The sequence below is a fragment of the Ornithorhynchus anatinus genome, chromosome 5, assembly GCF_004115215.2.
Source record: "Ornithorhynchus anatinus isolate Pmale09 chromosome 5, mOrnAna1.pri.v4, whole genome shotgun sequence".
Classification (NCBI taxonomy): Eukaryota; Metazoa; Chordata; class Mammalia; order Monotremata; family Ornithorhynchidae; genus Ornithorhynchus; species Ornithorhynchus anatinus.
In genome coordinates, this window is record NC_041732.1 from 100,946,757 (window position 1) to 100,974,415 (window position 27,659).

The following is a 27,659-nucleotide window of genomic DNA, read 5'->3' on the forward strand; positions in this document are numbered from 1 at the left end:
TGCGGCTCGGCAGCGCTCCGCACAGAGTAAGCGCTCAATAAACACTATTGAATGAATGAAAGAGCGAAGGAGGCGGCCTGTGCTGGTGGGCTGTGGTACGAGATGGACGGAGGGATAGGAGAACCAGAGAGTTGAGTTCAGTAGACAGAGTGGCGTGGAGAACGTCTGTTTCATTCGGTCGTATTTACTGAGCGCTCACCGCGGTGCAGAGCACTGTACTGTTTGGTCATCAAACCCCAACTCTGCCACTCGTCAGCTGTGTGACTGTGGGCAAGTCACTTCACTTCTCTGTGCCTCAGTTACCTCATCTGTAAAATGGGGATTAACTCTGAGCCTCACGTGGGACAACCCGATTACCCTGTATCTTCCCCAGCGCTTAGAACAGTGCTCTGCACATAGTAAGCGCTTAACAAATACCAACATTATTATTATTATCAAGGGAGGGTAGTGTGGGTATGAAGGCTAAGTGGGACGTGATGAGGTGAGAAAATTGGGTGGGGGTCAAAAATTGGGAGGTCTCTGGAGGAACGGTACAGATTTACTGGGAGGAGGTGCGTGGGAGAGGAGACTGTGGTCAGATAGAGGGATTTCAGAGTTGGGGAGGGTGGGGATTGTGCGGTCGTTAAAGATGAGGAGGTGGAGCGTGAGTCCAAGTTGGTGAGTGGGCGAGGTGGGGTGGAGCAGGAGGTTGGCAGAGTCAAAGAGTGATAGCAGATGGGCGGCAGAAGGGTCATCGGGAACATCTCTGTGGATGTTGAAGTCCCCAAGGATCAGAGAGGGCATGGAGAAAGAGAGAAGGGATGTGAGAGGGGGAGTAGAATGGTTAAAGAAGTGGAGGTGGGACCCGGCTGGTGGTAGATGACGGTTACTAGAATCTGGAGGGGGTGGTAGAGGCGGGTGATATGGGCTCTCAAACTGAACAAGGAAGTCGGGGAAATCTTCTGTGTCGCCCCGATTTGCTCCTTTTATTCGCTTCTCCTCCAGCCCCCCAGCACTTATTCATTCATTCAATAGTATTTATTGAGCTCTTACTCTGTGCAGAGCACGTACTAAGCGCTTGGAATGGACAATTGGGCAACAGATAGAGACAATTCCTGCCCATTGATGGGCTTACGGTCTAATCGGGGGAGACGGACAGACAAAAACAATAGCAATAAATAGAATCGAGGGGATGTACATCTCATTAACAGAATAAATAGGGTAATAAAAATATATGCAAATGAGCAGACGAGCACAGTGCTTAGGGGAGGGGAAGGGAGAGGGGGAGGAGCAGAGGGAAAGGGGGAAAAGGGGGCTTAACTGAGTGGAGGTGAAGGGGGGGCAGAGAGGGAGCAGAGGGAAAAGGGAAGCTCAGTCTGGGAAGACCTCTTGGAGGAGGTGAGCTCTCAGTAGGGCTTTGAAGAGGGGAAGAGTGTTTGGCGGAGGTGAGGAGGGAGTTCGTGGGCCAGGGGTCAACGGCGGGATAGACGAGAACGGGGGACGGTGAGGAGGTGGGCGCAGAGGAGCGGAGCGTGCGGGGTGGGCGGTAGAAAGAGAGAAGGGAGGAGAGGTAGGAGGGAGCAAGGGGATGGAGAGCCTCGAAGCCTAGAGTGAGAAGTTTTTGTTTCGTGCGGAGGCTGATAGGCAACCACTGGAGGTTTTCAAGAAGGGGAGCGACAGGCCCAGAGCGTTTCTGCAGGAAGATGAGCCGGGCAGCGGAGTGAAGAATAGACTGGAGCGGGGAGAGACGGGAGTAAGGGAGATCAGAGAGAAGGCTGACACAATAATCCAGCCGGATATTATGAGAGCCTGTACCGGTAAGATAGCCGTTTGGATGGAGAGGAAAGGGCGGATCTTGGCGATATTATAAAGGTGAGACCGGCAGGTCTTGGTAACGGATTGGATGTGTGGGGTGATTGAGAGAGCCGAGTCAAGGATGACACCAAGGTTGCGGGCTTGAGAGACGGGAAGGATGGTTGTACCATCCACAGTGATAGGGAAGTCAGGAAGAGGACAGGGCTTGGGAGGGAAGATGAGTTCGGTTTTGGCCATGTTGAGTTTTAGGTGGCGGGCAGACATCCGAGTGGAGACGTCCCGGAGGCGGGAGGAGATACGAACCTGAAGGGAGCGGGGAGAGATCAGGGGAGGAGATGTAGATCTGGATGTCATCTGCATAGAGATGATAGTTGAAGCTGTGAGAGCGAATGAGTTCACCAAGGGAGTGAGTGTAGATGGAGACCAGAAGAGGACCGAGAACTGACCCTTGAGGAACCCCAACAGTTTATTGGGATGGGAGGGGGAGGAGGAGCCCGCGAAGGAGACCGAGAATGAACGGCCAGAGGGATAAGAGGAGAACCGGGAGAGGATGGAGTCCGTGAAACCAAGGTTGAATAACATGTTGAGGAGAAGGGGATGGTGTACAGTGTCAAAGGCAGCTGAGAGGTCGAGGAGGATTAGGATAGAGTAGGAGCCATTGGAAATGGCAAGAAGGAGGTCATGGGTGACCTTTGAGAGAGCAGTCTCGGTAGAGTGGAGGGGACCGAAGCCAGGTCGGAGGGGGTCCGGGAGAGAGTTGGAGTTGAGGAATTCTAGGCAGTGAGTGTAGACGACTCCTTCTAGGAGCTTGGAAAGGAAGGGTAGAAGGGAGATAGGGCGATAACTGAAAGGGGAAGTGGGGTCGAGAGAGGGTTTTTTTAGGATGGGGGAGGCATGGGCATGGTTGAAGGCATAGGGGAAGAAGCCATCGGAGAGCGAGCGGTTAAAGATAGAAGTTAAGGAGGGGAGAAGGGAAGGGGCGATGGTTTTTATAAGGTGAGTGGGAATGGGGTCCAAGGCGCAGGTGGAGGGGGTGGCACTTGCGAGGAGGGAGGAGATCTCCTCTGAGGATACTGCAGGGAAAGAAGGGAAAGTAGGGGAGAGGGTTTGGTGGGGTGGGGGCGAGGCAGAAGGAGGAGGGGTGACTTTGGGAAGCTCAGACCTGATTGTATTAATTTTCGTGATGAAGTAGGTGGCCAGATCATTGGGGCTGAGGGATGGGGGAGGGGGAGGAACAGGGGGCCTGAGGAGAGAATTAAAAGTCCGGAACAGTTGGCGGGGGTGACGGGCATGGGTGTTGATGAGGGAAGAAAAGTAGTTTTTCCTGGCAGAGGAGAGGGCAGAGTTAAGGCAGGAAAGGATAAATTTAAAAAATGGATAAGTTCGGCTTGGTGCTCGGACCTTCTCCAGCAGCACTCGGCAGCTCAAGCATAAGAGCGTAGGAGGCGGACAGAGGCGGTGACCCGGGGCTGTGGGTTAGTGGAGCGAGAGCGGCGGAGGGAAAGGGGGGTGAGTGAGTTGAGATGAGTAGAGAGGGTGGAGTTGAGAGAGGTGACCTGATCATCGAGAGTGGGAAGAGAGGACGGGGGGCAAGGTGGGGAGAGATGCTTTGTGTCCTTATGTCCATATCGGTAATTTATTCCTATATAAATACATCTGTCTCCCCCCTCTAGACTGTAAGCTTGTTTGGGGCAGAGACCGTGTCTACCAAGTCTGCTATATCGTAATAATCATAATGATGGTATTTGCTAAGCACTAACCATGTGCCAAGCACTGTTCTAAGCACTGGGGGAGATGGAAGGCGATCAGGTTGTCCCACATGTGGCTCACGGTCTTAATCCCCATTTTAAAGATGAGGTAACTGAGGCAAAAAGAAGTTAAGTGACTTGCCCAAAGTCACATAGCTGACGTGTCAGAGCCGGGATTACTCTCCCAGGTGCTTAGTTCGGCTATCTGCATGCTGTAAGCACTCAGTAAATATGACTGATTGATTGGATTCGCCTACCAACTCTTGTTTGGTCATACTCTCCCAAGTGCTTAATGCAGTGCTCTGCACACTATAAGCGCTCAGTCAATATGATTTATTGAATGGTTGGATTTGCAGACTGCTTAATAGAACTCCCTCTAGATTTTAAACTTGTCGTGAGCAGGGAATGTATCTACCAGCTCTTTTGAATTGTACTCTTCCAAGTGCTGATTATAGTATCATTGATCAAATTAATCGAAAGGCTCAAAAAGGAGACCCTTCCCCCTACCCTCCTGCAGCCCCAGGCCAACCATACAATTATGGGAGCAAGTGACTCGCCCAAGATCACCCAACAGACATGTGGTGGAGCCGGGATTAGAACCCGGGTCCTGACTTTCAGGCCTGTGCTCCACCCATTAGGCCACACTGCTTCTCCAGAGCACCAGTATGCAAGGCACTTTACTGAGCTCTTGGGAGAGGGCAGGATAACAGAGGGGGAGACCGACATTAATAGAAATAATTAAATTTCAGGTATGGACATAAGTGCTGTGGGGATGAGGGAGGGGCGGTTAGGGTTTGCAAATCAGTGAGCAAATCATGGTGACGCAGAAGGGATTGGGAGAAGAGGAAATGAGGTGTGATTGATTCTGCGGTGTCTATCATTGGCATCCAAATGACTCAGAAGAACCTTGGGGAACCTGTCCAAAATGATTCGAAAAATCCATTGTGTCCTCAAACATGGGATTTACCGCCCGAGAGCAAACCTTCGGCGACTGCCAAGTGATTCTAGCGGGGAAAAGAGTCATAGAACCCCCTGCTAACATTTTATAGTCTGATATAAAAGGAGGTGAAAAAATCATAGCGATTCAATTCTGAGGTAATCTGTGTTATTGACAACATTCTGGTTATGTTTTTAAGCAGCATGGTTTAGTGGCAAGAGCACACAGGCTTGGGAGACAGAGGACTTGGGTTCTAATCCTGGCTCCACCACTTGTGTTCTTTCACCTTGAACGAGTCACTTCACTTCTCTGGGTCTCAGTTACCTCATCTGTAAAATGGGGACTATGACTGTGAGCCCCATGTGGGACAGGGCCTGTGTCCAACCTGATTACCTGGTATCCACCCCAGGGCTTAGCACAGTGCCTGCCATATAGTAAGAGCTTAATGATAATAGTAATAATAATGTTGGTATTTGTTAAGCGCTTACTATGTGCCGAACACTGTTCTAAACGCTGGGGGAGACACAGGGGAATCACGTTGTCCCATGTGGGGCTCACAGTCTTCATCCCCATTTTACAGATGAGGTAATTGAGGCACCGAGAAGTGAAGTGACTTGCCCAAAGTCACACAGCTTTCAAGTGGCCGAGCTGGGATTCGAACCCATGACCTCTGACTCCGAAGCCCGTGCTCTTTCCACTGAGCCACGCTGCTTCTCTGCTTAACAAATATCATTATTATTATTAATTCACTCGATTGTGTGTGCCATACTTATCCAATTTAGTTGATGTCTTCCAAATTTGAAGATAATAATAATGTTGGTATTTAAGTGCTTACTATGTGCAGAGCACTGTTCTAAGCGCTGGGGTAGATACAGGGTAATCAGGATGTCCCACACGAGGCTCACGGTCTTAATCCCCATTTTACAGATGAGGTAACTGAGGCACAGAGAAGTGAAGTGACTTGCCCACAGTCACACAGCTGACAAGCGGCGGAGCCGGGATTCGAACCCATGAGCTATGACTCCCAAGCCCAGGCTCTTTCCACTGAGCCACGCTGCCATTGACAGTTGTATCAATCAGTGGTACTCACTGAGCGCTCCATTTGTGCTGAGCACTGTACTAAACGCTTGGGAGAGTACAATACCACAAGAGTTGGTAGACACGTTTGCTGCCCACAGCGAGCTTACAGTATGATCCGGTTAATTCATTCATTCAATCATATTTATTGAGCACTTACTGTGTGCAGAGCACTGAACTAAGCGCTTGGAATGTACAATTTGGCAACAGATAGAGACAATCCCTGCCCAACAACGGGTTCACATTCTAAAAGGTGCTTCGTACTGAAATCTGTACATAAGCGTTCAATAAATATGATTGATTGTTTTGCTTCTTGTGACAGTAAGATTTAAGATTGATTGGTTCCTGGGAGTTTGAATTGAATCAGCAGAAAGAGCATCAGTCAGTGAATCGGTGGTATTTATTGAACGCTTACTGGTGCAGAGCATTTGGGGGAGTAATAATAATAATGCTGGTATATGTTAAGCGCTTACTATGTGCCAAGCACAGTTCTAAGCACCGGGGGAGATACAAGGTGATCAGGTTGTCCCACGTGGGGCTCACCGTCTTAATCCCCATTTTCCAGATGAGGCAGTTGAGGCCCAGAGAAGTGAGGTGACTTGCCCAAAGTCACACAGCTGACAAGTGGCGGAGCCGGGATTAGACCCCACGACCTCCGACTCCCAAGCCCGGGCTCTTTCCACTGAGCCACGCTGCCTCTCTTACAGTACGGAGTACAGTGCAGCCGAATTAGCGGAAACCTTGTCTATAACAAACGTGAAGACTAGAGGATCAGAGAAGTTGGAGTCAGGAGGTGCAAGTTTGAATCCCAACTCCGCCCCTGGACCTGCTGTGTGATCTTGGAAAGTCACTTACCATCACCTCAGACCAAAACTCTTCACCATTGGCTTTAAAACCCTCGATGCCCTTGCCCCCGCCTACCTCACCTCACTGCTCTGTTATTCCAACCCAGCCCGTACACTTGGTTCCTTTAATGCCAACCTTCTCACTCCTCACTTCTCCGCCATGTCTGTCTCGCCGCCAGCCTCTCGCCCGCTTCCTGCCTCGGGCCTGGAACCCCCTCCCTCCTCATATCTGACAATCAGTGACCCTCCTCACCCTCAAAGTCTTGTCGAGGGCATAAATCTTCCACGGGGCCTTCCCTGACTAAGCCCTCCTTTCCTCTTCTCCCACTCCCTTCTGCATCAGCCTGACTCGCTCCCTTTATCCGTTCCCCCCTCACGGCATTTAGGTCCATATCTGTCATTTATTTCTATTAATGTCTCTCTCCCCCTCTCAGCTCATTCTGGGCAGGGAATGTGACTATTATATTGTCCTCTCCCAAGTGCTTAATACAGTGCTCTGCACACAGTAAGCACTCAGTAAATATGACTGAATGAATCGATTGAACGAACTTAACCTTGGTTTCCTCTTTTTAAACTCGGGGATAAGAACTGCTCCCCTGACCTTGTAGGTAGCGAGCCTTGAGTGGGTCAGAGACTATGACCGGTGTGACTGTGATTAGGGAAGCAGCGTGGCTTAGTGGGAAGAGCCCAGATTTGGGAGTCAGAGGTCGTGGGTTCTAATCCTGGCCCCCCCCGCCGGTGACTTTGGGCAAGTCACTTCACTTCTCTGCGCCTCAGTTCCCTCATCTGTAAAACGGGGTTTAAAACCGTGAGCCCCACATGAGTCGACCTGATTACCTTGTATCTACCCCAGCACTTAGGACAGTGTTCAGCACATAGTAAGCGCTTACCAAATACTATCATTATTAGTATCATTGCCTTTCATCTCCTCTGGTCGGTGGTATTCATTGAGCTCTTACTGTGTGCAGAACATTGTACTAAATGCTTGAGAGAGTACACTATAACAATACAACAGACACATTCCCTCTATTCTCTCTGCTCCCCCTCCACCCCCTCCCCCTTCCCCTCCTTTACCTCCCCTCAGCTAAGCCCCCTTTGCCCCCTTTCCCTCTGCTCCTCCCCTTCTCCCTCCCTCAGCACTGTGCTCATTTGTATAGATTTTTATTACCCTATTTATTTTGTTAATGAGGTGTCCATCCCCTCGAATCTATCGCGATTAAGTTGCCTTGTTTTTGTCCGTCCGTCTCCCCCGATTAGAATGTAAGCCCATCGTTGGGCAGGGATGGTCTCTATCTGTTGCGAATTGTATATTCCAAATGCTCAGTACAGTGCTCTGTACATAGTAAGCGCTCAATAAATACTAATGCATGAATGAACATTCCGCGCCCACAGTGAGCTTACAGTCTAGAGGACGTTTACTAGAGCAGCCCAGCACTTAGGACTTAACAAATGCCTTAATCGTGCAAAGTACGTACCATGATTACTTATTCTGTCACACTAACATTTCCCTTAGCATTCATATGTACACCTGTTCATGATTTATTTAGTGTTTACTTTCCTTCATTTGCACCTGGGTTCCTACTCGTTTACCTATTGCGTGTTGGATGATTTACTCTCACTCGCCTCCTCCACTGTCGGCCAATCAATCAGTGGTATTTATTGAGCGCTTACTCTGTGCAGAGCATTAGGAGAGCCTTCCCAGACTGAGCTCCTCTTCTCCCTCTACTCCCTCTACAACTCCCCCTTCACCTCTCCGCAGCTTTCCCCCCCTTTCCCTCTGCTCCTCCCCCTCTCCCTTCCCATCCCCTCAGCACCGTACTCGTCCGCCCAACTGTATATATTTTCATCACCCTATTTATTTTGTTAATGAAATGTACATCGCCTCGATTCTATTTAGTCGCCATCGTTTTTACGAGACGTTCTTCCCCTCGACTCTATTTATCGCCATCGTTCTCGTCCGTCCGTCTCCCCCGATCAGACCGTGAGCCCGTCAAACGGCGGGGACCGTCTCTATCTGTTGCCCACTTGTTCATTCCAAGCGCTTAGTACAGTGCTCTGCACATAGTAAGCGCTCAATAAATACTATTGAATGAATGAATGAATTTAGGAGAAGAGTGGCCTAGTAGAAAGAGCCCAGGCCTGGAAGTCAGAGGACCTGAGTTCGCATTCCACCTCTGCCACTTACCTACCGGGTGACCATGGGCAAGTCACTTCTCTGTGACTCAGTTCCCTCATCTGCAGAATGGGGATTCTGCCCCCGTTTTCCCTCTTGTTTATGAGCTGATTAGCTTGTATCTGCCCCGGTCCTCAGTATAGTGCTTAGCACATAGGTCATGGGTTCAAATACCGGCTCTGCCACTTGTCAGTTGTGTGACTGTGGGCAAGTCACTTCACTTCTCTGTCCCTCAGTTCCCTCATCTGTAAAATGGGGGTGAAGACTGTGAGCCTCATGTGGGACAACCTGATTACCCTGTATCTAACCCAGCGCTTAGAACAATGCTCTGCACATAGTAAGCACTTAATAAATGCCAACATTGTTATATTTATTGAGCGCTTACTGTGTGCAGAGCACTGTACTAAATGCTTGGGAAAGTACAATACAATAAACAGTGATATTCCCTGCCAACAACGAGCTCACAGTCTAGAAGCGGGGGAGACAGACATCGTTACAGATAATAGGTTTGGGAGGTGAGAGATCAGGCCTGGAAGATAATAATAATATAATAATTTTGGCATTTGTTAGACACTTACTATGTGCCAGGCACTGTTTTAAAAGCTGGAGTGGATATAGGCAAGTCGGGTTGGACACGGTCCCTGTCCTCCATGGAGCTTACAGTCTCCATCCGCATTTCACAGATGAGGGAACTGAGGCCCGGAGAAGTGAAAGCGACTTGCCCAAGCTCACACAGCAGGCAAGTGGGAGAGCAGGATTAGAACCCAGGACCGGGCTCCATCCACTAGGCGGTTTAGTAGGACTTTGAAGATGGGGAGAGCTGTGGTCTGCCAGATGTGAAGGGAGTGGGATTCCCAGGCACCAGGGAGGGCGTGAGCAAGGGGTCAGAAAGGAGAGCGAGGCCCAGTAGGTGGATGATATTCGAAGGAAGTGTGTGGGCTCGCTTGTGGTGGGAGAGGAGCGAGAATAAGTAAGGGGGGAGAGCTGATTGAGTGCCACCGAGCCCATTGTGGAATTCCACTAGATTATTGACTCAAGAGGTCACGTGCTTTTCACTTCAATCACATGTTCCCTGCATCTAGAGCAGCGTTCTCTCTGTAAGCAGCATGGCCCAGTGGATCGAGCCCGGGCCCGGGAGGCAGAAGGACCTGGGTTCAATCCAGGCTCTGCCAATTTATCTGCTGTGTGACGCTGGGCAAGTCACTTCACTTCTCTCCGCTTCAGTGACCTCATCTACGTAACGGGGATTACGATTGTGAGCCCAGTGTGGGACAGGGACTGCGTCCGTCCCAGTACGCTGCCTGGCACATAGTAAGTGCTTAACAAATATCGTAATTATTATTATTCTGATCCATTCCAGTGCTAAGTGCAGTGCCTGGTACATAGTAAGTGCTTAACAAATACCACTATTATTATTATTATTATTATTATTGCTCTCTAAATGTTGACATTGATAATGATTGGGATGATCAATGGTACTTATTGAGCACTTACTATGTGCAGAACACTGTACTAAGCAGCGTGGCTCAGTGGAAAGAACCTGGGCTTCGGAGTCAGAGGTCATGGGTTCGACTCCCGGCTCTGCCACTTGTCAGCTGTGTGACTGTGGGCGAGTCACTTCACTTCTCTGTGCCTCAGTTACCTCATCTGTAAAATGCAGACGGCGCAACCGTCCTTCCCTTCTCACGAGCCCGTGACCTTGGTGTTATCCTTGAGTCCGCTCTCTCATTCAACCCACACGTCCGATCCGTCGCCAATTCCCGTCAGTCTCCCCATCACAACGTCGCTAAAATCGGCCCTTTCCTCTGCATCCAGACGGCCACCACGTTAGTACAAGCCCTCATCCTATCCCACCTAGATTACTGCGTCAGCCTCTTTTCTGACCTCCCAACCTCCTGCCTCTCCCCACTACAGTCCCTACTTCACTCCACTGCCTGGATTATCTTTCTACAGAAATGTTCGGGTCATGTCACCTCCCTCCTCTAAAATCTCCAGTGATTGCCTTTCCACCTCCATATCAAACAAAAACTCCTCACCATTGTCTTTAAAGCCCTCCGTCGCCTCGCCCCCTCCTACCTCACCTCCCTTCCCTCCTTCTCCAACCCAGCCCGCACACTCCGCTCCTCTGGTGCCACTAACCTTCTCGCTGGGCCTCCAGCTCCCCTGTCTTGCCTCTGGCCCCCGGTCCACGTCCCGCGTCTGGCCTGGAACGCCGTCCTTCCTCACATCTGCCGAACAATCCCTCCCCCCCCCCCCCACAGCCTTACTGAAGGCCCGTCTCCTCCAAGAAGCTTTCCCAGATTAAGCCCACCCTTCCTCATCTCCCACTCCTTCCGCGTAACCCCGATTCACTCCCTTTGCTCTTCTCCCCCTCTCCGCCCAAATGTACTTAAGTATTTATCTGTCATTTCACTGATTTATATTGATGTGTGTTTACTTATATTGATATCCGTCTCCCCCAGGCCGTGCCCCAGACTGTGAGCTTGTTGTGGGCAGGGATTATGTCGCTTTATTGCTGTATTGTATTTTCCCAGGCGCTCTGTACAGTGCTCTGCACACACTAAGTGCGGCGTGGCTCAGTGGAAAGAGCCCGGCCTTGGAAGTCAGAGGTCATGGGTTCGAATTCCGGCTCTGCCACTTGTCAGCTGACTGTGGGCAAGTCACTTAACTTCTCTGTGCCTCAGTCACCTCATCTGTCAAATGGGGATTAAGACCGTGAGCCTCACGGGGGACAACCCGATGACCCCGTATCTCTCCCGGCACTTAGAACAGTGCTCTGCACATAGTAAGCGCTTAACAAATACCAACATTATTATAAGTGCTCAAGAAATACGATTGAAGGAACGAATGAACCAACAGAGTTGGTAGACACAGTCCCTGGCCACGGCGGGTTTATAGTCTGGACTCTCCCAGGCACTGAGTACCGTGTTCTGCTCACAGTAGGTGCTCAATAAATGTAATCGATTGATCGATTGAATGAATTGCGTCTGGGTCTTTGACTTTTAAAATTAAATTAATCGCAGTCTATTGTAATTTTGGCCACTAGATGTCATTCTTGACTCATCCATGGATATGTCGCTATTTGTGGCCTTTCGGGAAAAGTTCGCCAAAGTTCCCGTTGATTTTCATGGATTTTCCCATTAATTTTCCCGTCTCTGATAACCTGTTTTCTGATCCCGTGTAGGTACGGTTACTTATCGTCCTGGCAAATCAAGCAAATTCCTCTCCCCAAACTGGCAGCTCCCAACTGTCTGGTGATCACCTGGGTGACTAACAGACAGAAACACCTGAGTTTTGTTAAAGATGAACTTTATCCCTGTTGGTCTGTGGAAACGCTTGCCGAATGGCACTGGGTAAAAGTAAGTGCCGAAACGGTTCATTTGTCTGTACTGCCTTTTAGAGAAGCAGCGTGGCTCGGTGGAAAGAGCACGGGCTTGGGAGTCAGAGGTCATTTGCTATTGTTTTAATGAGATGTTCATCCCCTCGATTCTATTTATTGCTATCGTTCTTGTCCGTCCGTCTCCCCCGATTAGACTGTAAGCCCGTCGAAGGGCAGGGACAGTCTCTGTTGCCGAATTGTCCATTCCAAGCGCTTAGTACAGTGCTCTGCACATAGTAAGCGCTCAATAAATGATATTGAATGAAGTAAGTAGGCATGTTCTCTGCCCACAAAGAGTTTACAGTCTCATCATAGGACGTCAATACGAATGAATGAATGAATGAATCCCCGCTCTGCCACTTGTCAGCTGTGTGACTGTGGGCAAGTGACTTCACTTCTCTGTGCCTCAGTTATCTATAAAATGGGGATTAAGATTGTGAGCCTCACGTGGGACAACCTGATCACCCTGTATCTCCCCCAGTGCTTAGAACAGTGCTCTGCACATAGTAAGCGCTTAACAAATACCGACATTATTATTAACTGTGCAAACTCATTTATACCAGATGCTAGTTGAATGGCCTACCCCTCATTCATTTCCTGAGGTACAAACAATCTCATATTTTGGAATATGCTAAATGAGTAGAAAGTATACTGTATGTTTCTGCAGCATCAATATGCATTTTCTGAATGTGCCTTTTTGTTCATTTGCGACAGATTACCAGATCGGGAGAATTTGTGTTTCCTTTAGATTCACCTCACAAAAAACCGTATGAAGGTCTTGTTTTAGGAAGAGTTCAGGGAAGAACCGCTTCGCCGTTGAAGAGTGAGAGGTATTTTTCTCGATCAACAAAGTATAATGTCTAAAGTACCTTGTGAAAGGAAAAGTAGGCCCGTGTATCCCTTTATTTCCGCATATTTGAAAATGAACAGATTAGTTTCAGTGCTTAGGTTTTGCCTTTTTACATTTTGTTTTTCTCAGAGCCTGGGCAATCTGATAAACTGTCCTTTAATCAATCAGTCCATCCTATTTTTTGAGTTCTTATTATGTGCAGGGCACTGTACTAGCCACTTGGAAGAGCATAATACAATAGCGTAAGTATTGACTGGTGCCAATACTGTGAGCCCGTCATTGGGCAGGGATTGTCTCTATCTGTTGCCGAATTGTCCATTCCAAGCGCTTAGTACAGTGCTCTGCACATAGTAAGCGCTCAGTAAATGCTATTGAATGAAGTAAGTAGGCACGTTCTCTGCCCACAAAGAGTTTACAGTCTCATCACAGGACGTCACAGCATGTCTTTTAATCCTTAGATATTCGATTTCCTCTAGGTTTATTTCTCAGTTACCCAAAGACTCGTTTTTAATTTACAGTTTATCATTGGGGAGAGAGGATCGAAGGGATTAGACTCTCTATATCGAACACCAGCTTCGTTAGCATGACGTATTTCTTTTTCCGATGTTGGACTAGGAAACCCGAAGTGGAGGCGTCTCCCATTCCAGACCACAAGATAATCGTCAGTGTGCCTTGCATCCTCCATTCTCATAAACCTCCTCTTTCTGGTAGGTCTCTCGTAAAATAGCAATTATAAGAAGGATTTCAAAAAATGATAAGAGGGTGGTGTTCGAATGGTTCGTGGACCGTAACGGTCTGGAAAGGTTCCCTTCTACTGTGAGCTTGCCGCCGGCTGCTTCTCAAGTCAACTCCAGCCAAATGGATCGGTGGGCCGCTCTCTGTGGAATTAGAACGCAGTTCATTAGTCAGGGTATCCGAACTCCTCACGGGGAGGCGGGTACTGTCTAACAGTGTCCCTTGGAAATTGCTTGTGGCTTAACTCTTTCCTTTGACCGACTCGCCGGAAAATGTCTGTCGAGTGGTCCAGATTGGCATCGAGACCGGGAACCCTGTTCAGAAAGACTAGACGTTGTTAGCTGGTGCCAACTCGGGATCCGTTAGACCTCAAATTGGCTGAAAAAGAAAGGCAGTATTAAGCTTTGGTTAAAGAGGAGTTGCCCAAGACTTTGGAACCGTTTTTGTATTGGACCGAGGAAAGATGAATTAGCGAGTTTATCCGGGGCTCCTTGCCACCGGCTCACCTTCTGTCCCGACCGATCCGTTTGCTAATTGCTTCGGGGCTTATTTCCCACACTGGCAATAAACATCAGCCGCTGGGACCTAAAGTCATCTCCCACCGTGGCCGACGTGGGTAAAGATTTAAGAACGAGTGGATCGTCGGGTTCCAAAAGACCCAACGTGCAAGGGAAAGGTCGGTCTTAATGGAATAGGTAACCCGTGGTAAACGTGAGTTAGGGCTGCCAGAGCTAGTTCACGACCTCTGGTTTCGATCTGTTTGAATCTGAAGAAGTGCCGTGTTTTAATCTAGCCAGTAGAGAGCAGTTGCAACCCTCTCTCTGTCCTTTCCTAACCGTCATTGAGAATTTGAGTTTGGGAGGAAAGGACCTGGCCGATTTGCATTTGTTCTTTACGTTTTAAGGAACGGCAGAAGTATCAGTAATTAAATGTGTCGTCCATGGTTGGATTTCATGCTAGCGTTATAAAACGTCTATATAAGTACATATAGACACACATGGGTACCTGTAGAGTGGTGGTATGATTTATTTCTCTCGGGAAAGAGGAAGATGCAAATTAAAGTAAGCCATCAAGAAGAGACATTTCAGATCCTGCAGTGCATATAATAATGAAACCGTGACTGCAAGCATTTTTGGTGACTCACGGTCGGTGTTTAATGCTTACAGTTTTAATATGCCACGGTAAATATTTTTAAACAGTTTTATCGAAATTTAAAAAAAATCCAAAATTAACTCGAGGTTTGAATTGAAGATACATCGGTTTGAAGGGGTCGTCTCTTATTTCAGCGTGGTCCAGTGGACGGAGCCCGGGCTGGGAGTCAGAAGGATCTGAGTTCTAATCCTGCCCCTGCCATCTGCCAGCCAGATGACCTTGGGCATGTCACTTAAATTCTCGGTGGCTGTTTCCTATCTGTAAAGTGGGAATTAAATATCATTTCTCCCCACTACTTTGACGGTGAGCCTGATGAGGGACAGGGACCGGATCCAATCTGATTATCTTGTCTCTATCCTTGTACTCAGTTTAGTGCTTCGCAAGTGGTAAGCACTTAACAAATATCATTATTATTATTATTATTATTAATGTTATCATTATTATAACTGAACAACTCTGGTGTCATTGAAAGCACTAAAACAGTAGACAGTAAGCTCGTCGTGGACAGGGAATGTGTCTGTTATATTGTACGTTGCAAAGCGCTTAGTACGGTGCTCTGCACTCAGGAAGCGCTCAATAAATACAATTAGCTGACTAAATGACTGGTGAAGACACCCCCTTCTCATGTGGACATCCCAACTCCAGTTTGATCCTGGGAAGGGCGAGTGCCAAATAGAAGAGTTAAAATGTGTTTTTTGTGTTATTTTTAATTTTTTTAAGTGGTATTTGTTAAGCGCTGACTATGTTCCAGGCACAGTAGTAAGCACTGGGGTAGCTACAAGATAATCAGGTTGGACACAGTCCCTGTTCCTCATGGGTCTAAGTCTTAATCCCCATTTTATAGATGAGATGACTGAAGCACCGAGAATTTAAATGACCTGCCCAAGGTCACACAGCGGTGGCGGAGCCATTAGCGGAGTGTCTTAGTGGATAGGACACGGGCCCGGGAGAAAGAAGGACCTGGGTTCTGCTCCTGACTCTGCCACATTTCTGCTGTGTGACCTCGGGCAAGTCACTTCACTTCTCTGTGCCTCAGTTACCTCATCTATAAAATGGGGATTGAGAGTGGGAACCCCATGTGGGACAAGGACTGTGTCCTACCTGATTACCTTGTATCTACCCCAGCGCTTAGAACAGTGGTTGGCACATAGTGCTTAGCCAGTATCCTAATCTTTACCATTATTAACAATAATTAATGTTTATTAATGATTAAAACTACATATTATCCAAGACCTATGGATAATATTATCCATGGGCTAATACCTGTGGGATTTTGAAAGTCTCGTCAGGCAAACCATTTACAATTTGGCATCTAGAACTGGTAGTCAGGAATATCCCTTGGTTTGTGGAACTGCTGTAATAATAATAATAATTAATAATAAACAATACCATTAATAGTAATGATGATAATAAACCCAGGTCCGTCTGCCTCCCAGGTCCCTGCACTTCCCACTAGGCCGTGCTGCTGCCTAGTGTTCTGGGGAACATTCTCATCTCCTAAGCTGTGCTCGAGTGGCACCTCCTCATGTTTCCAATAATAATAATTATAATAATAATGTTAGTATTTGTTAAGCGCTTACTATGTGCAGAGCACTGTTCTAAGTGCTGGGGTAGATACAGGGTAATCAGATTGTCCCACATGAGGCTCACAGTCTTAATTCCCATTTTACAGATGAGGAAACTGAGGCACCGAGAAGTTAAGTGACTTGCCCAAAGTCACACAGCTGATAAGTGGCAGAGCCGGGATTCGAACCCATGACCTCCAACTCCCAAGCCCGTGCTCTCTTTCCACTGAGCCACGCTGCTTCTCTGCACTCGTCACCTTCGGGATGACCGCACGCTTGGGCGGTCCCAAGGCAGACCGTCTCGGCTGACCTTTGAAGGTGACGCTAAAAAAAAGACCCGGCTCTGCCTCTTCTCTGCTGTGTGACCTTGGGCGAATCACTTCACTTCTCTGGGCCACAGTGACCTCATCTGGAAAATGGGGATTAAGACTGTGAGCCCCATGGGGGACGGGGACTGTGTCCAATGTGATTAACTTCATTCATTCATTCAGTCACATTTATTGAGCACTTACTGTTATATTTTTATTGTTATATAGTGCCTGGCACATTTATTTATTCATTCGATCGCATTCATTGAGCGCTTACTGTTTACTGTTATTATATTATACTCTCTCCCTAGAATACAGTATAACAATAAACAGACGCATTCCCTGCCCACAGTGAGTTTACAGTCTAGTAGGCGCTTAACAAATACCATCAAAAGACCCCTAAAACAGACCATCTAAACCCGCACAGTTTTATTCTTAAAACTGCTCCCTCCAGAACAAACTCGGCAAAATTGCCCTCCCTTTCAACTCCCCAGCTTGGGCTAAATGAAACACAGAGAACAAGCTTCTTCTTTCTTTCTGAGTCCCCTAAAAATTAATTGGTTAAATGCCAGACATTTTCTCGTTTATAGCCCCAAAGTCCCAGACAATTCTCTTGGCAGACGGATGGTTCGATGCAATGATCATTTCTTCCTGTCAGGGCCAGAGTTTCTGTCACATGTCGTCAATTAAGAAGGGAAAGATGTTTTGCCCTTAACTTGGGGCTGCCATAAAATTCATCCCAGTTGGAGAAACAGCGAGGCCTGGTGGAAAGAGCACGGGCCTGGGAGTCGGAGGACCCGGGTTCTAATCCTACCTCTGCCTGCTCTGTGATCTCGGGCGGGTGACTTCACTTCTCTGCGCCTCAGTTGCCCCTTCTGTAAAATGGGGGAGTCAATGCTTGTTCTCCTTCCTACTTAGACCGAGAGCCCAGGGTGGGATAGAGACTGGGTCTGACCTGATTAGATCGTATCCACCCCAGCGCTCAGAGCAGTGTCTGATATGTAGTAAGCGCTTAATGAAAATAATGATAATAATACCAACAATCCCACTGTTGATTTGATCTGGCACTTGGTAATCGTGGGCTACCTAGCCTATTCTTTGGAAGCCAGATTAAAACAGGTGATGAGCTGTACTCAGTAATAATCAAATGTTTCTGACCGGTTTCCGGCAAGTTTTAAGTCGCAGTGAAATTTCTAGTCGTCTTTGTACCTCAAAGCTAAATGCTGATTTCAGATGCAACCCTAGATGACATTAAAGGTGAAAACAGGCTGTTAGGGGAGAGACTTCATGGTTTAGAAAATGAAAGAATTGTGGAGGTCATTGTCCTCTAAGGCTCTTGGGAAATTTTTCTTTTCTGAGAACAGCATCTTTTAACTGTATGTTTATGAAAACACCAGAATTCTTCAAGCCAACACCTATGGGAGTTTGAAAGTCCGGCCAGACGAACCGTTTTCATTTTCGCATTAATAACCAGCAGTCAGGTATTTCACTTGGTGTGTAGAACTGCTGTATGTATACTGAATATTATTTTATGAGAAAAAAGTGGAAGCCACAAAATGCAGGAAAAAATGTGTGATTCGATAGAGGTCTTAGAAATCTCAGAAAGAATAGGGACACGATCACTCTCCTCATTTGAGGCAAAGGGCTTTTGCTTCTAATTTCTTGATATGACACAGCATTTTAAAGATTATACCATTTAGGTAATCTCACCTTTTTACTTGTTTCCTTGGCTCTTTTTTCCATAATTTTTTCCCCCCATGGGATTTTTTTTTTGTGCTATTTAGTATCACTGCAGCTAATGCAATAATTTCAATGCAGCCGATTGGCGTCTTAATCAAGATTGAATTGGTTGAAATATCTGGTGCTAATTGAGGATCTTTTTAACCAAAATGAATCCCATAACAGCTGCTTAAGTATTCCACTCATAGTAAAATTTTTGCAGATGATAATCTTTCGCAAAGCAAGCGCATTTCCAAGGATAGGAAAAGGTATATGATTAATAGGGAGGACTTGACTTCAGAACCTCAACTGACGATAGCAAAATTATTAGGTGATGAGTGAGAATCTTGAGCTTATTTTCTAATGCAAACATAATGGAACGAGTCTGGCATTACAAAGTTGTTGCAGGTGATTTAGTGTCATTCATTCACTCAATCCTATTTATTGAGCACTTAATGTGTGCAGAACACTGTTCTAAGCGCTCGATAGAGTACAACATAACAATAAACAGACACACTCCCTGCCTACGATGCGCCTACGTGATTTTACTTTTGAAATCTTCATATCGAAGCCTACCTTGCGTGTATTCCCCTGTCACTAACACATTTCCTTGCAATGGTATTTTGGAGAAGAAATCCCACCCCCACCCCCACAAACCAAATTGTTCCTGATTTTTAATTGTTCCTTTAAACATTAAAAAAAGGATAATTTCGTTTTTCCTTTTCCCATGCGTCGACAACATTTATTAAAAAATAGAGAAAGTTAAGTACTCGGGAGATGTTATGTTGACAGTGCTGAAAAATGGAAAAGTCACCTGTGTTGAAATCCTTATTCCTTGTCTCCAAATGAAAACCGATAAATCAGGGTTATTGAAGGCTCCGATGGTATTGTTCGCAATCTCAAGGGCACTTATTTCAAATGACTTGCTAACTATAAATAGTAAGGCCTGTTGATGAAATCCTTGAAATTAATTTGCTGTCTTTTTTTAATGAAATATTCCCTTTTTTCATCTCCCTATAGCTGAAAGGAAATTGATTTTTCTTCTTTTTAATCTTTTTTTTTTTTTGACAGAGGTTCTAGCAGACTACATCAAGCCAGATGTGGAATGTTTGGAATTGTTTGCTCGCAACTTGCAGACTGGGTGGACCAGCTGGGGTAATGAGGTGCTCAAATTCCAGCACATTGATTATTTCGTTGCTTCCGAGATCGGGCACTGATTAACGTCTCTCTTCGTCGGGAATATTTTTCCCCCGGGGTGCCCTCCCATCGCCCCAGACCACGTTCCCTTTACTGACCCTCTCTGTTCTTAAGGAGTAAGGTAAAGGGGACTCAAAATGTTTTATGGTGGGACAAACTCTCTCCTTGTTTCCGCTTCGGCATTTCACACTTCAGCTGCACCGCGGTTCCATTTGTTTTGGACTTGTTTGTGGAGTTGAAGGCGAGGAGAGAGAGCTAAACCCTCTGTAACGGTTTGAGTGGAAACACAAGCTCTGACCCCTGTCTTAGACCCCCAAGAACATTCTGAATCAGTAGTGTGCAGACCCCAAATCGAGCCATGGCGGCTCTGGAGGTTTTACTGTGGTTTCAGATTCTGTAGCGGGTCATTCGTGAACCTTTCTTAATTTGATTGATTTTTTTAATAGAAAACCAGGTCATGCCTGTATTGGACAGATAGAAGCGTAGGATGAAAAATGATTGGATTCTGCCTTTGGCTGTCAGGTGGTTTGGATCTCTAACTCAGCCATATTGGCATCCCCTTCTAAAATGCGCCCCCCCCCCCCTTTTTTCTTCAAATATTTACAAAAATAAACCTGGAATTCTCTCATGGAGGGGCCGGTGTATAGGGACGGCTCCGAAAGAGAACTCTCCTCATGCTTTGAGCCGCAGGAGGCAGGATATGAAAACTGCACTGGGGGTCAGGGGTCAGAGAAGATATCTTGAGGGCAGGAAGGGACACTGGAAAAAGGAGAAACTCTTTCTCATGGCCTCTATTGGCGCTTTATTTCCTCTTAATACTCCAGTACTGGTTACTCGCCTGTTGGAGAAGGGATAGGAAGCAGTCCCCGCAGGCCAAAGGAAATGGTTCTGTGGCACAAATCCTGCCTCCTCACTCTCCCGGCGGACGGGCCCCTGGAAGCTGAGGTAATTCAATAGTATTTATTGAGCCCTTACTATGTGCAGAGCACTGTACTAAGCGCTTGGAACATACAATTCAGCAACAGATAGAGACAGTCCCTGCCCAATGACAGGCTTACAGTCTAAATGACTCGGTCGTGTAGTAATGATGGATGGTATTTGTTAACCACTTGCTATGTGTCGAGCACTTTTCTAAGTCCTGGGGTAGGTAGAAGATCGGCAGGTTGGACACAGTCCCTGGCCCACATGGGGCTCACGGTCTCAATCCCCGTTTTACAGATGAAGTAACTGAGGCCTGTTCATTCATTCAATAGTATTTACTGAGCGCTTACTATGTGCAGAGCACTGTACTAAGCGCTTGGAATGTACAAATCGGTAACAGATACAGTTCCTGCCCTTTGATGGGCTTACAGTCTAATCGGGGAAGATGGACAGAAGAGAACAAGGGCAATAAATAGAATTGAGGGGAAGAACATCTCATTAAAAACAATAGCAAATAAATAGAATCAAGGTGATGTACATCTCATTAACAAAATAAATAGGGTGATGAAGATATATACAGTTGAGTGGACGAGTACAGTGCCGAGGGGATGGGACGGGAGGGGGGAGGAGCAGAGGGAAATGGGGGGAAAAGAGGGTTTAGCTGCGGAGAGGTGAAGGGGGGGTGAGAAGTGAAGTAACTTACCTGAGGTCACACAGCAAATAAGTGGCAGACCTGGGATTAGAACCCACATCCTTCCATTTCTCAAGCCTGTGCTCTCATCCACCAGGCCACCCTGCTTCCTAGTACTCTCCCGAGTGCTTAGTATAGTGCTTTTCACACCGTAAATGCTCAATAAATATGATTGATCGATTGTAAACAGGGGAAACAGAAGGGAAATCCTTAGCACTGTGGGTTATTGGAGGAGAAGGTTTCTTCTTGTCCCAGCCTTTCCCTGCCCTGTTCTTGAGAACTAGTTACCTTCACTTTAGCTGGTGGTGGCCATGGAACGTGTTTGCTCATTCTTTTGTATTGTACTCCCACAGGCGCTTAATACAGTGCTCTGCACATAGTAAGTGCTCAATCAATACCATTCTTTGACTGATTTGGGCAGTCCGCTGGTTGGGGAAGAGAGAGGAAGCAAGAGAGACATTCCAGCTGACAGGAATTTTCTGAGGCCTATGATGTACTTGGAAGCCTTCTTCCTCCTTCCGTGGGAAACTGGCATCTGTCAGCTTCTGTTAGAGTGGCTCCAAAGTTGCCTTTTGTCACAGTTCAACACAGAAACACAGAAAGGCTAAGAAGCGGAAGGTATACTATTATTTTATTTTTCTTCTGATACCTGTTAAGCATATATCAAGCACTGCTCTAAACAGAGTCGAGTTAATCCAGTCAAGCTCAGTCTCTGTCCCACGCGGGCCTCCCAGTCTAAATAAGAGGGAGAACGAGTGCTGAATTCCCATTTTACAGATGAGAAAACTGAGGCCCAGAGAAGTTAAGTGTCTTGCCCAAGGCCAAGGGAAGTGGCGTAGCTGTGGTGAGAACTCAGATCCTCTGACTTCCAGGCCCGGGCTCTTTCCACTAGGCCACGCTGCTCCTCAGGGTGACCCAGTGTTAATGCAAATGATATTTTTTCCAGAGATTTGCCTCCTGACGCCCACCCCTATTTAACCTTAAGTATTCCCCCTTAGAGATTCAGACCTCAAATTACATTTTTTCCTTTTATTAAGGAAAAGTCCTTTACGAAAAACACACTTACCCCAAACAGACACAGCTGTAGAGGTGTCTGTGCTGATCATGAAGGCCGGTAAGAATAAACACTCCTCTTAGCCTTCAATAAATACCATTAATTGACTGATTTGATTTGAAAATGTTCTTATCATGTACAGTGTTTCTAAATCTTTATATTCATAATAATAATAATCATGGTACTTGTTAAGCGCTTACGATGTGCCCAGCGCTGTTCGAAGTACTAGGGTAGATTCAAGTTAATCAGGTTGGACACGGTCCCTGTCCCACATGGGGCTCACACTATTTATCCCCATTTTCCAGATGAGGGAACTGAGGCCTAGAGAAGGGAAATGACTGGCTCAGGGTCACGCAGCAGACAAGTGGCTGAGCCTCGATTAAAAGCCAGGTCCTTCTGACTGCCAGGCCTGGGCTCTATCCACTAAACCACGCTGCTTCTTAAGACCTTAGCGGAAAGAACGTGGGGCCGGATAGGGGACCTGGGTTTTAATCCCGTTCTACCGCTTGCCAGCCGTGTGACCTTGGGCAAATCACTTCATTTTTCTGTGGCTCCGTTTCCTCCTCTGTATGATGGAGATTAAATACTTGCTCTCCCTCTTTTCGACTGTAAACCTTGGGTGGGACAGGAACCGTGTCTGACCTGAATATCTTGTATCTACCCCAGTTCTTAGAACACTGGTATAAAATAAGTGCTCAACAAATGCCATAATTATCATTATTTATTATTACTATAGTTGCTATTATTAGAGTAATAAGAGTGAATTTAGGGTTAACCATGCCACCTGTTGATTATTTTAAAATTAATGTGTTGACAGCAATTTTATATCTCTGTTGTATTGTTCAGTCTCTAATTATTTGTGTGATTGATATCAAAGGTAAACCTCTTTTATTAAGGTATTGACATTTCTGTTTAATACTTTTGTATTGTTGTTTTAAATTAAGTGAAAAATAAAAATAAATTACTTTCCAAGACTCCAGACAGTTTGATACTCTTTTTTGTTTCTTGTAATGTTTATGAATTTTATAATTTTATAACACATTTCTTTTTCCCTCTCTCTCTCATAGTGACATAATTTGATAATGGATGCCATTAGAAAAAAATCTCAAACATCCTCTTTCTTCCTTAGTTTTTGTTTGGAAACGAAAGTTGGAAATGTTGTTTTTATTCAACATCGAGAGGAAAGGGATTTTCTACTAAAAAAAAGAGTGTCAGTGACAGTTGGTGACTATGGGATGTTATTGAGTTTAAAGGTTTCTTGAGGCCTTATCTAGCTCTACCCCCCATCTGAGAATTTAATCATTTAGAATCATTCTTGTTAAATTTTAACCAGTTTGTTTGCTGCGGATTTTAGGATTAGAATCCACTGTGAAATAGTTTCTCTAAGGGGATCTCTAAGGTTAATGCATTGCCTGGAAAAGGACAATCACGATATGCACATCATAATAATAATAATGTCGGTATTTGTTAATTGCTTACTATGTGCAGAGCACTGTTCTAAGCGCTGGGGGAGATACAGGGTAATCAGGTTGTCCCACGTGAGGCTCACAGTCTTAATCCCCATTTTACAGATGAGGTCACTGAGGCACTGAGAAGTGAACTGACTTGCCCACAGTCACACAGCTGACAAGTGTCAGAGCCGGGATTCGAACCCCTGACCTCTGACTCCCAAGCCCGGGCTCTTTCCACTGAGCCACGCTGCATCACGGCCAAGTAGAAGGACTTGGCTTCTAATCTCAACTCTGCCACGAGTCTGCTGTGCGACTTGGTCAAGTCTCTTAACTTCTCTGGGCCTCAGTTACCTCATCTGTAAAATGGGGATGAAGACTGTGAGCCCCTCGGGGGACAATCTGATTACCTTGTATCTACCCTAGTGCTTAGAACAGTGCCTGGCACATAGTAAGCGCTGAACAAATACCATCATTATCATTATTATTAGACGGGGATACAGACACCAATCAGTCAATCGATGGTATTTTTTGAGCACTTACCGTGGGCAGAGCACTGTGCTAAGCATTTGGATTAGAGGGGGAGGCAGACACCAGTCAGTCAATTGGTTGTATTTATTGAGCAGTTACTGTGGGAAGAGCACTGCACTAAGCGTTTGGGAGAGTACAGTACAACAGAGTTGATACTCAGGGAAGTCATAGCGAAGCAGCATGGCTCATTGGAAAGAGCCCAGGCTTGGGAGGCAGAGGTCATGGGTTCAAATCCCGGTTCAGCCGCTTGTCAGCGGTGTGACTTTGGGCAAATCACTTCATTTCTCGGTGCCTCAGTTACCTCATCAGGAAAACGGGGATTAAGACTTTGAGCCTCACGTGGGACAATCTGATTACCCTGTATCTCCCCCAGCGCTTAGGACAGTGCTCGGCACATAGTAAGTCCGTCAAAGGGCAGGGACTGTCTCTATCACCGATTTGTACATTCCAAGCGCTTAGTACAGTGCTCTGCACATAGTAAGCGCTCAATAAATACTATTGAATGAATGAATAGTAAGCGCTAAACAAATACCGACATTATTATAATTATTATTAGGAGACATTTCCTAGGGCGTTGGCTGCAAGCTCCAACGCAATTCTTCTGCTTAAAATCCCTGTTCTGGGCAGGACAGAAGTAGTAGACTCCTTGAAGGCAGGAATGATGTCTACCGACTCTATTGCTCTCTCCGCCCAAAAAAGTGCTCAATGGATAGAGCACGGGCCTGGGAGTCTGAAGGACCTCGGTCCTAATCCCTAATGCTTGTGACCTTGGGCAAGTCGCTTAACTTCAGCGTGGCTCAGTGGAAAGAGCACAGGCTTTGGAGTCAGAGGTCATGAGTTCGAGCCCGGCTCTGCCACTCGTCAGCTGTGTGACTGTGGGCAAGTCACTTAACTCCTCTGTGCCTCAGTTACCTCATCTGTAAAATGGGGATTAAGACTGTGAGCCCCACGTGGGACATCCTGATTCCCCTGTGTCTACCCCAGCGCTGAGAACAGTGCTCGGCACATAGTAAGAGCTTAACAAATACCGACATTATTATTATTCTAACTTCTCAGTGCCTCGGTCACCTCGTCTCTAAAATGGGGATTAGGACTGTGGGCCCCATGAGGGACAGGAACGGTGTCCAACCTGATTAGCTTGCGGCTATCCCAGCGCTCAGTATAGTGCCTGGCTTAACAAATGCCATAAAAAATGACTACCGTTGATTGATTGATTTGCAAGGAGGTGTCCTTTAGTGGATTTAGGGCAGAATACAGTTCGGAATTGCTTAGATGTAATTGTAGAATGCCCATGGCTAATTCCCTACCATTGTATGAACACACTTCACCTACTTGAAAAGTATCAATTATTTTATGCTATTTGTTAAGCACTTACTGTGTGCCAAGAACTGTACTAAGCGCTGGGGTAGATGCAAGATAATCAGGTTGGACACAGTCCTTGTCCCACATGGGGCTCGCAGTCTTAATCCCCATCGACAGATGAGGCGACTGAGGCACAGAGAAGTCAAGTGACTTGCCCGGGGTCCCACGGCAGACGAGTGGAGGAGCTCTGGATTGGAACCCACGTCCTTCTGATTCCCAGACCTGGCTCTGTCCACTACACCACGGCTGCTTCTCATGAAATTGAAAGGGAAGCATTATATTTCACCAACTCCTGCAACAGAGAGAAATGTTTTCCATTTTGCTGGAAGAACATTTTAAAAAGAGTACTGTCACAGGTGGGTATGTCTCATCGGCACGTTCAAAGGTCAAAGAAATTCCTGGTCCATAATAATAATAATGTCGGTATTTGTTAAGCGCTTACTATGTGCAGAGCACTGTTCTAAGCGCCGGGGTAGACACAGGGGAATCAGGTTGTCCCACGTGGGGCTCACAGTCTTAATCCCCATTTTACAGATGAGGTAACTGAGGCACCGAGAAGTGAAGTGACTCGCCCACAGTCACACAGCTGACGAGTGGCAGAGCCGGGATTCGAACCCACGACCTCTGACTCCAAAGCCCACGCTCTTTCCACTGAGCCTCGCTGCTTCTCTGCCATATGACCCGTTTAGAATTCCTTTCACTAGGTTATGTATTTCTCCCATCTTGAAAGCTCAGAGTGGTGTTTTAGTCCAATCTGTTTGACCAATCCAGTTACTTTCACTGATGGATTCCAATCAAGCGGTTGATCACTGGTATTTTTTGAGCGTTTACTGTGTGCAGAGCTCTGTATTAAGTGCTGAGGAGAGTAACATAAAGGAGGCTCGGTAGACACAATCCCTGTCCAAATAATAATAATAATGGTATTTGTTAAGCGCTTACTATTAATAATAATGTTGGTATTTGTTAAGCGCTTACTAGGTGCCGAGCACTGTTCTAAGCGCTGGGGGAGATACAGGGTAATCAGGTTGGCCCACGTGAGGCTCACAGTCTTCATCCCCATTTTACAGATGAGGTAACTGAGGCACAGAGAAGTGAAGTGACTCGCCCACAGTCACACACTGACAAGTGGCAGAGCCGGGCGTCGAACCCATGACCTCTGACTCCGAAGCCCAAGCTCTTTCCACTGAGCCACGCTGCTTCTCACCACGCTGCTTACTATGTGTCAAGCACTGTTCTAAGCGCTGGGGGAGATACAAGGTAATCAGGTTGACCCACGTGGGGTTCACAGTCTTAATCCCCATTTTCCAGGTGAGGTCACTGAGGCCCAGAGAAGCGAAGTGACTTGCCCCAAATCACACAGCTGATAAGTGGCGGAGCCGGGATTAGAACCCTCGACCTCCGACTCCCATGCCGGGGCTCTTTCCACTGAGCCACGCTGCTTCTCGGGGGCAGACGGACATTCCTATCACACCTCTTGAAATCAGTTCCTTTCTTCACATTGCGTCTCGGGCCACCGGCAAGCCGGGAAAGCTGAACTATTTTCAACGGTCTTGGCAGATTCACTGCCTCCAGCCTCCCCGCACTCCAGTCCTTACTTCACTCTGCTCTGCTGCCCGGATCATTTTTCTAAAAAATCATTCGGAATACAGCGTGCGTCTCCCCGTTCTTCAGTAACCTCCAGGGGTTGCCCATCCGTCTTCTCATCAAGCAGAAACTCCTGCTCCCTGTCGGCTCCCTCCCTCCTACTTGATTCGTTCGTTCATTAGAGAAGCAGCGTGGACTGGTGGGAGGAGCCCAGGCTTTCATTCAATAGTATTTATTGAGCGCTTACTATGTGCAGAGCACTGTACTAAGCGCTCGGAATGGACAATTTGGCAACAGATAGAGACGATCCCCGGCCGACGACGGGCTCACAGTCTAATCGGGGGAGACGGACGGACAAAAACAAGACAACATCATCACGATAAATAGAATCGAGGGGATGGACACCTCGTTAACAAAAGAAAGAGGGGAATAAAAATATATACAAATATATACAAGTGAGCACAGTGCTGAGGGCAGGGGAAGGGGGAAGAGTGGAGGGTCGGTGAGGGGAGCAGAGAGGGGGCAGAGGGAAGGCTTGGTGCAGGCTTGGGAGTCGGAGGTTGTGGGTTCTAATCCCGGCCCTGCCACT

At 46.9% G+C, this 27,659-nt stretch overlaps 1 protein-coding gene across 3 annotated transcripts in view; it reads left to right on the plus strand.

Annotated features, from left to right (window-relative positions):
• The window catches only part of METTL4 (methyltransferase like 4), a 38,830-nt gene extending 18,334 nt beyond the window's left edge, over positions 1-20,496 (plus strand). For all 3 annotated transcript variants that reach the window (XM_029066759.2, XM_029066757.2, XM_029066758.2), the window contains 4 exons: positions 11,759-11,933; positions 12,668-12,783; positions 13,419-13,510; positions 19,354-20,496. In XM_029066759.2, the coding sequence (XP_028922592.1) occupies positions 11,759-11,933; positions 12,668-12,783; positions 13,419-13,510; positions 19,354-19,499 (529 nt within the window). In that variant the 3' untranslated portion in view covers positions 19,500-20,496. The remainder of the gene's footprint in view (positions 1-11,758; positions 11,934-12,667; positions 12,784-13,418; positions 13,511-19,353) is intronic.
• Positions 20,497-27,659: the final 7,163 nt, after the last annotated feature.